Here is a 9,307-nt window from a genome sequence, read left to right on the forward strand (position 1 = left end):
CCACCACGAGGCTCAGACCTTGCTTCAGAGGAGGTGACTGGGCTGGCTTTGTGGCTAGCTTCAGACGAGGAAGGGCACTGCCTTTTAGGCCGGGAAGCGCGCGGAGATGGTGACTGCCTAGGGAGGGCAGCAGGCTGGGAGGGCGAGCAACGCTTTTTGTGGCAGGGGCGGAAGAGATGAGCGGCGGTGCCAGGAGAGCCGGCCGCCAGCAGGCCTGGGGGCTAACCCTTCCCCAGGCAATATTTCGGAGGCACCCAGCAGCCGCCCTGCGAGAAGCCTGGCAGCGGGCAGGGCGGCACGACGGAGGCGTTATGGCCGCACCCCCCCCCCCCCCCCCATACGCGCACACACACCCCGGGGAGGGGGGGGGGGGCGCGGAGTCGGGCGGTTGCCATGGCGGCGGGCGGTCACGTGTGGCGGTGACGCGGGCGGCGGGGCGGGGCCGGGCGGGCGGGCGGCAGGCGGGGGCCGCCAGCACCTTCCGCAGGCAGAGCCGCAGCGCGGGGCGGGGAGGAGGCGCGGAGCCGCGGGAGCGCCAATGCCCGGACCGACCCAAGCCCTGTCCCCAAATGGCGAGAACAACAACGACATCATCCAGGACAACGGCACCATCATCCCCTTCAGGAAGCACACGGTGCGGGGGGAGCGCTCCTACAGGTACGGAGCCGGGGGCGGGGGGGGGGGAGAGAGAGAGAACGGGCGGCGGCTGCGGCGAGGCTGCAGGAGGAGGAGGAGGAGGAAGGAAAAAGGGAGGGGGGCGTTGCGGAACGGGGCCGGGCTGCGGGCAACCCCCCCCCCCCCCCCGGTACTGGGGAGAGGGGGGATGGCTGGCCTTGTGCGGGTGGGGAGAGGTTCCTGCGGGGGGGGGGGGAGGGGGGCGTTTAGGAAGGGGGGGAGTTGGGGAAATGAGGAAAAAAAAAAATGCGGAAAAAAAAAATCAAAAAAAAAGGAAAAAAAATAAAACCGAAAATGTAAAAAAAAAAAAAGGAAAAAGGAAAATATACACAAGGAAAAAGGGGAAACTAAAAAGGAAAAATGAAGAAAGGAAAAAAAATAAAAATAAAAACCGAAAAAAATAAAAACCGAAAAAAAATAAAAACCGAAAAAGGAAAAAAGAAAAAAAGAAAAATAAAAAATGAAAAAATAAAAAGAAAATAAAAAAAAGGCAAAATAATAATTTAAAAAAAAAAAAAGCAAAAGGCAGGAAGAAAGCGAGCAGCCCGGCCGGCCGGCAGCCCCGTCTCATCTCTCTCTCTGCCCGGCGGGCCCCGGCTCTTTAAACGCCGCCCGGCTGACAGCGAGCGGTGCCCCTGCGGAGCAGCACGCCCCTGGGAGCCTCGCCTGGGAGCAGCAGGAAATGGAAGTGATGCTGCTTCCACATATCTGGCCGGAGCGGCCGGCCGCTGGATCGCAACAAGAGCGGGTGGCTCAGCACGGAGAAGATCCCCGTGGTTTTCCCAGCGCCGAGGCGTAGCGGGGCTGCTGCTGGCACCGCGGGCCCCAGGTGGGGTCGTGCAATGCTCCCAAAAGCACACCGGGCGTGTGCCGGGCGCTGCCGCAGGATCCCATCCATCCCTCCCTCTCCTCATAGCTGCTCCTACCTCCGTCAGCGAAGCCCCAGCGCACGCGTTCAGCACAAAGGAGCGATGGCACGTTACTGTCGTGGTTTCTTTTTTTTTTTTTTTTTTTGCTTTTGTAAGGACCTGCGTCTCCTTGCAGGAAAAATGGAGCCCTTGCTTCCCCTATCTAAATCGCTGCTGAGCACTGAAAGGCTCTGGTTTTGGGGAAAGCTGTGTTTCCACCGTGTAGCTAAGCAGAAATATGCAATTGATTTAAGATGAATTAACATGCCACAGCCACTAAAGATAGATGCATGAATCATAGATGCTACCGATGGCTATCTTTGCTGCTTTCTTTCAGAAGGGTTCCCTGGAAACCCTCTGAATAGGGTTCTCCATTATCCTTTTGCAACATGTAGTTTTCTGCAGCCATCAACGGGTCAGGTTTCTTGTCCTTCTGTCTGTCTTATCATATGCTGAGCTATGTCTAGAAAAGGCATTTTGTGAGACTGCTGTGTTAAGTACATGATGACAGGAATAATTATATCAATTGCCCAATTTTCTAGAAACCGTGGAATTACTCTGCATCTGAATGAAAGGCTAGTTCTTCTAAGGGAAAGCCTGTTCTTTGAGACTTGTAGGGCTTTGCATCCTTTTGTCCATCTGCAGGAATATAAAGGAATGCAGAACCGCTAATGCTGATGTTGCGTGCTATTTTGGGGAAGTAAATAATTCAATTAAAAGCATTAAAGAAGTAAACCTTTAATACACAAATCAAAAAAAAAAAACCCTCCACAGGGGATTCCTGTTTAGATTCTTGTTTCCTTGTAGAATCCTACCCTTACTTGGAGTCATGGCACCCAAATCTGTCCGTTCCCCTTTCCTGCAGTGAGAATTACATTTACTTAATGTGGTACTTAGGGCTACAGATGAAAAGTTAAGTGTCAATCATAACACAAAGGAAGTCTTCAAGAAAATATGTGAAAACTGCAGTGAAACGTCTCCTTGATACTGGAAAATAATATTGTTAACTTCCGTAAAAATCTTTAACAGCTAGGCTAGTCTGGGCCTTGCTAAGTCTGAGGTGAAGCAGGGGATCACTAAATATCCTAAATATCTTATATTTAAGATTAATAGGTTCAGACCCACATTACTTGGCCGCTGTCGTGCTGGACTGTTGGTGCCATGCTGGCTTTGGAGCAGGCGCGGGGAGCAGCCCGTACAACTTCGCCACATGACACATCAAGTTGCTATGCCTCTGATTGTCGGGCTGGATTGTTCCATCTGTATCTAGAAATATGGAATAAATGTCATTAAGCACAGCCTGGAGCATGACATCAGGTCGGCAGTTGCATGGATCCACGAGTACTTCGCTCGCAATGCGCCCTGGTGTACTGCAGCTTTGCTCTTCGGCTAAGCTGCGCCTACCATCTCTGTAGGGGTTCAGGAATTACCTGAGAGTATTTGCTTCTCTCTCCTGTAATATCAGAAATATGTCCTCATTTTTACTTCTTCTGACCTACTCTAGTCCATAAGTACTTTAAAACAAATTCAATGTTTGTTGATCATAACAGATTTGTTTACCAGTTTAGATGTCCTCAGACCTAAAAGGAAAGCTTTTTTTTTTAAATACCTAGCTACCACCAGAGGCTTGCTATGTCACTCGTGAAGCAGACTTAAAAGGAGGTAAATTTTATACCATTTTACAGCTTAGGAGGCTGACATGGAAGGAATTGCTCTGTTATCCACCACGTTGAGGACGCAGTGGGGAATTGAACCTGTACCACATGAGCTCCAGCCATGTGCTCTGTAGGCAAAGCCACAAATAGTTTTCACAAGTCTTCCAAAAGACACATTATATTTTGCAGACTGGGACATACAGGCCCAAGGTGTTAAGTTTCTCCTCCAGCCTCACTGAGCTGGTAAATGGAAACCAGGCACTTTGGCATAAAATTGAATCACAGGGAGATGTTACCTTCTGCAGTAAATAACTGGACCAAATCAGCATTTCTCTAGTAAAAGGCTGTTTCTATTCCAGAGGAAGGATTTGCATGTGTCAGTTGTGTGTGTTCCAGATCAGGAGACTAACTTTACAATTTGGTTGGAACCGAGGTGTCATTTTGTTGGCCAAAATAGATTTGGGCTCATTTCTGAGAACAGCATTGCATTTAATTATAGTTTTACTTATATGTTCAAAGAAGACTGAAACATTTCAATGAGAAACCAAATCAACATCTGGGTGGAGAATTTGTTTTAAACAGGGCATGTCTGCAGTGCTTTTTTTTTTTTGCCAGGGACTAGGCATTTTGTATGGCTGATCAGCTCACCATACTGTACAGCTAGCTTTGAAAAGACTTGGAATATTTCAGGTTTTTAATGTAATGCCTAGCCTAAAACACTCCCCTTTAAAAGGGACAACCTGTTGTACCCTCTAACATCTTTTTTATCTATGTGCTGCTAGAAAATTGGTTTGATCTGGTCCTTCATACACCAGCTATATTTAGTTTTGTCCCCAGAGCTTTCAAGAAAGGTGGGGAGAAGGCTAGTTTCCTTGTTATTTTTGTTTAAATTGCTGAGCTAAAAGGAACTAAAACAGAAAAAAGTTCCTATCTGTCAGTGTGTACGTTTCTAATGGTATCCCTTAAATATTTGGCTTTCCCAAGTGTCATGTCTTTTTGGAAATTGTTCCTTAAGCGGCTGACATGTGACTGTGCCATGCATGATAATGAAGGTTGGGCGCAAGCGGTGATTTCCTCACCTAGCGGTGAACTAAGCTGTGGCGTGCTGCAGCGTGTCTGGCTGTCCTTGGGTGCAGGACGAGCCGCCAACTCCTGCTGGAAGTCAAGATTTATGTCACATCAAAATCTGGTCTGGTCTCTGCCTTCCCAGCTCCTGGTGGATATCGGGAGGCAGGTGGTTGCGGGACTGGTCCGTGCTCCTGTGCCACCCTTACTGAGCCTGTTCTGCCCATGGGGCTGCCCCAAAGCTAGGTCCTCTTGGATACAGTAAGCAGATGATTCCTCTGAATTTAAAAAAGACCATTTGATGTTATCAACACAGTAGCTTAAGGCCCAAACTCTTCTTGCTGCGAATGGTGGAAAAGGTACTGAGTAAATGCAGCATGTTGTCTTGTTTGTCATACCAATGAGCAGGACTGTCTTCATCCTCTGCAAATGTAAATGCTACTAAAGCAAACGCTAGTAAATATATTAGTAACTTCAAATGTTGTTGTCAGAGGTGTTTGCTCTTGGTCTAACTGCTGCTGTTGCAGGTCATGAGAGCTTTACCTTAGATTGCAGTGGAAGCAGGAGAAAGGCAACTGTAAATGCTTGTAAGAAGTCACACCCCGTGAATTTGGCCTGAGCTTTTCTAAAAGTGGTGTTTGTGATAACCCCTTGTCTTTGGAGCACCTGGAAAGCAGCACGATGGCTGCTAGCTACCTGGGAGAAGACCGCCCTGGTAAAGCCCAGCCAGGGTAAGAGGGACCACGCAGAAAGCGCTCTGGTTACCCGCCAGCTGAGGTACCTCCTGGTTTCTCTTCTTTCACTTTCATAGACTGGCTTCCTGTCCCTGCTGCAGCTGCTCTTCTTTAATCTTGTTTTGTGATTAGGGAGGGCTCTGTCCAGGCAGAACTGTTTTGGTGAGTGTCTGCAGCTGGACAGGTCCAGCTCTCAGAAAGCACGGGGTGAAATGGCTTCAGGGTAGCTGGGATTCACCTGTGAGTGTGTGGAGATATAGCAGAGGCCACGAGGATGACTGCTCAGTACTGCATCAGTGGTTTGAAGCCTAGACATTCTGTGCCTGCATTATTGGGCTACCTCTTTTGACCTGGATTTAGACTTTCCTTAAAGGAAATATTTTCACAGTATTTGGTGGATGAGGTTATTGTTTGTTAAAACTGGGGCTGAGAGGCAGCTTTATGGAGGGGGTGGGGAAGGAAAGCAAACAGACAGCACTTCACAGACAGCCCAGTCTGTGTCAGGAAACGAGACTAGCTTTCAGACGGCGCCATCTTCTCGGCTTGCACCCAGGCCCTCTCACCGGAGAGGTCTGAGAGTAGCCGAGTTGCGCCGGGGAGCTGTGGGTTTCTGAGACATCCTGGAGGTGGGAGGTTGGCCTCTGGTTTTGTTGCGCGTGGGGGATGTTGTTTGTGTGCTTTGGGTTTTTTTTAAACTACCTTTTTGAGTTGCATAGCAACAGCAATGTGTTTCTAGCATGGTAACAAAAACAGGAGCAAATTTAAGATAGGAGAGAACCGAGCTTGACGCTGTCATTTTTGGAAGCAGACATTTTGGCTTCTGCCTGGCTTCCTCAGTCGAGCCTCCTGGGAAAACAGGCACTAAAAATGCTGCATTGTGAAGGCAAGGTGATTTGGAAGCTGGGCTGTGGACCCCGATTAAACCTATTTCTTTGAGTTTCTCCTTTGCTGTGTGAATGGCTCCTGCAAGGGAGATGCAACCACCTCACTTCAGGCTGGGCTACAGGAATAGTCTCCCATGTGGAATACCTGGAGTAACCACCTGAGATAGAAAGACTTGTTTTGGGAGGCAGTAAGAATAAAAAAGCAAGTGTAGTAGGCCTACATTTCAAGCCCTGGTGTTTGAATGAGTGACTTTTTAAAAATATCTTCAGAGGTTTTGGTTCTGGGGCTTGGGGTTGGGGGGAGGTCAGTTAATTTGACAGTCTTTTCTCCTTCCTCGTGCCCAAAGATAATTATAGCAGAGGCTTGGTAAGGAAGAAGATCAAGCAAGTGCCAGCTTTTTGTTTGGAGATGCAACTTTTCAGCCTTTGTTTGATAATTGAAACCGAGTGGCCTCGCCACATCTGTTCTCAATCACGCAAACCACTGCACGGGATGGCATGAAGGCCGTAGCGTGGAGTAGCGGCGGTGACAGCAGTAAGTCACGCCGCACTGGGGCAGCGTGTGAGGGCTTTTGGGTCCTGCCCCCTCACTGAATCCTGATCTCTGGTTAGCGGTGCTGATCGCTTGCTTCCAGTATCAGTACCACAGAAAGTAAATGGAAAACATCCGTATTTCTTCCGGGGATGGCGTTAGCGTAACGCTGAATAGCTGCTCGAGTCTTGCCATGCTCACGTCCCCACTGCCTGACTCACCAATAAAGCATCTCCATCATATTGTTTCATTATAATTAGATGGGAAGGGAAGGGGAATATCAGCTATAAAAGTTTACTGAAAGTGCTTTTAACTCCTCAGGTTTTTTAAAGCAATGGTGTTTTTATTTTTAACACAATTCTGTTGTCTTCATGCTAATGCATGTAAATCAAAATGAAAATTTGCCTGTCCTTTTTTTGACAAAAACTTGTCTAAATTTCTGATGGTACAGTAAATTATAAAATATTTGATAGAGAAGGCTCCAGGTGCTGAAAGCTTGGCTTATCTGTGTTTAAATGATTTCTTGTTTTGCATAGAGCCCTATGCTTAGTGAATTGTGCTTTTGTATTAAACCTGGTGGCTTTTTTTCTGTGCTATCCAAACAGGAAATGTAAACATTAAACAGTAAGTAGAGACTTAAGGATGTAGCTTTCGCAGGAAATCCTACAACTGTGCCAAATTGCTCTGCATGGAGAGGAATATGCCATGCAGATCCTGATGTTCTGGCCTCATGTAAGGCTGTCCTGCGTCACTTACTTGTGTTGACTGAGGGATGGAGGGGACTGAAATTTGGGTGAGGTGATGGAAGATGGAGCCTATGGGTGGAGGGGCAAGGCCAGCAACACTGCAGTGAGCTCTTGTGAATTGAAACTGAAACCTAAGAGTGGTCTGAAACAATATTTAAACAAGCTATGCAAACTGAGGAATTCTCAGTTTGAGATTTGTTTAGGATTTCTTCTGTGTGCAAAATGAGGACCCTTATTCTCCAGCATGGCAGTTTATAAAGGAATAGCTTATTTTGCTGTAATAATACCACGGAAAGCTGATGGTGTGTGTTCCTGTTTTTCCACGTGGTTGTGTGTATTGTTTCAGAGGTTTAGTTTTCAATATTATGTTTCTTGGAACCATGGGGTAGCCAGAGAGATCATCTGGGGACTTCAGATTTATCTTTTAGGGGTAACTTGAGTGAATAGCCTTTCTACAACAGGGTTCCTTGCTACCGCACAAATTTTCTACCCAAACAGCTGCAATTATTCAGAGATGCACTTGAATGCAAATTCTTGCTTGTCACTCTGGAATGCGGTGTTGATTCTCAGAAGGGCTCGCTGGCAATATGTATTAAACAATTGGGGGGGGGGGATGAAAATACATTTTAGGCAAATTTTACATGGTTGTCATGCTTCACTTCTTAAGGTTAATCTCTGTAGAGCTAGTCCAGTAATACCGTGAATAGGAAGCACTGAAATACTTGAAGTAGAATATGCATTTGCTTTACTTACGGATTCAGTGTTAGACAAATCATAGCTTATGGAAATAACTATAGAATCTGAGAGTAATTGTATGGAACTGGGGTACATAACACAGTGATATGAAAGTCCCTTGGGAGCTTTCATATACAGAAAGACAATGCTGTGCAAGAGTGCTGAGAACATGGAGGCAGTGAAATGGTAATTGGTTGAATAAAGGAGATAAATTTTCCTAAAAGGACAGCATTCACGCGTAAATAGCTGCCCTGTTGAAAACCTGTTTATGCAGAATGGGGTTAATTATATTTTACTGAATTATTATTTGGGGTCTTTATCACTCCTTGCCTGCATTAATGTTTCAAAGCTATACAAGATACAGATTCTGAGGTGCACAGGAAGAGGATGAGAGGCAAGGGCAGTCAGCAGCTGTAACAGTGGGCATTTCTTAAGATAGCAGGAGACAAGTTTTCACAGTGTTTTCACTGGAAGAGGGTGCCCAGAGAGGTTGGGGGTGCCTGTCCTTGGAGATACTTAGCACTTGGCTAGATTGGGCCGTCTGCAGACTTCTCTTGTTGGCTATACTGTGGCCAGGAATTTGGAGTGGATGATCTCCGTAGCTCCCTGCCTGCCTAAATCACTTTACAGATCACTTTATGGATCCTATTCTGCTACTCTAACAGGCATAAACAGCCCTTGAGTTCAAAATGCAGAACACAAAAGGAAGTGATGAAAGCAGGGGCTCTAACAGTGAAAAGAAAATCATAGGAGGACAAATTTAGTACTACCACCAAGGTGAAACCATCCTATGACCAAAGGTGCCAAATGGCAAAGAAAAATGTATGCGTGCAATCTCAGTTCAACTGCTTTTTAGCTTATTTCTTGCCAAAGCTGTATTTCTGCTGCAGTGCATTAATTACTTTGTGTTGCTTTCTGTAAGTCGCTGGGAGCTACTTCTGCAATTTAGTACCCGGGGATGACCAAAAGTTCATTGACATACAGTGGAGCAGAAGGATAGTTCTGCTGTGTCATAAAACTAATTATGTACGTTGCAATTAAGGATTATGTTTTGAAGTTAAGAGCTGATAAATTGCTCCCTCTGTTTTTAATGACTTAATATTTTCTGCATGAAAAAATATACATTATTGATAAGTTTAATCTGCGGGGAGCGCTTGGCTGTAGGCACAGCTCCCAAGCTGTGTCAGATGTGTGCTTAGTTTGACTTGCGTTTACAGGGAGGGGTGCAGAACTGTCCTGTCCCATCACCTACGCCAACACTGAGAGGGCTGACGAATCTAAATCTTCACATTGCAGCACAGGTTATTAACTTCTTAACTGCAGTTATATGTAGTTGAGGGTAATTCAAGCAATAAACGCTTTCTGTCTTGTTT

The 9,307-nt window shown here is 46.4% G+C and overlaps 1 protein-coding gene across 9 annotated transcripts in view; it reads left to right on the forward strand.

The window, feature by feature from the left end:
- Positions 1 to 9,307, forward strand: part of MAPRE2 (microtubule associated protein RP/EB family member 2) — a 99,540-nt gene that overhangs the window by 40,430 nt on the left and 49,803 nt on the right. For 2 of the 9 annotated variants that reach the window (XM_040550334.1, XM_040550342.1), the window contains exon 1: positions 439 to 657. The exons of 6 other annotated variants lie outside the window; for them this stretch is intronic. In XM_040550334.1, the coding sequence (XP_040406268.1) occupies positions 539 to 657 (119 nt within the window). In that variant the 5' untranslated portion in view covers positions 439 to 538. Of the gene's footprint in view, positions 1 to 438; positions 658 to 9,307 lie in introns of those variants that run through there. One more of the 9 variants, XM_040550337.1, reaches the window with a different exon arrangement.

Source organism: Cygnus olor, chromosome 2, assembly GCF_009769625.2.
Source record: "Cygnus olor isolate bCygOlo1 chromosome 2, bCygOlo1.pri.v2, whole genome shotgun sequence".
In the NCBI taxonomy this organism is placed as follows: domain Eukaryota; kingdom Metazoa; phylum Chordata; class Aves; order Anseriformes; family Anatidae; genus Cygnus; species Cygnus olor.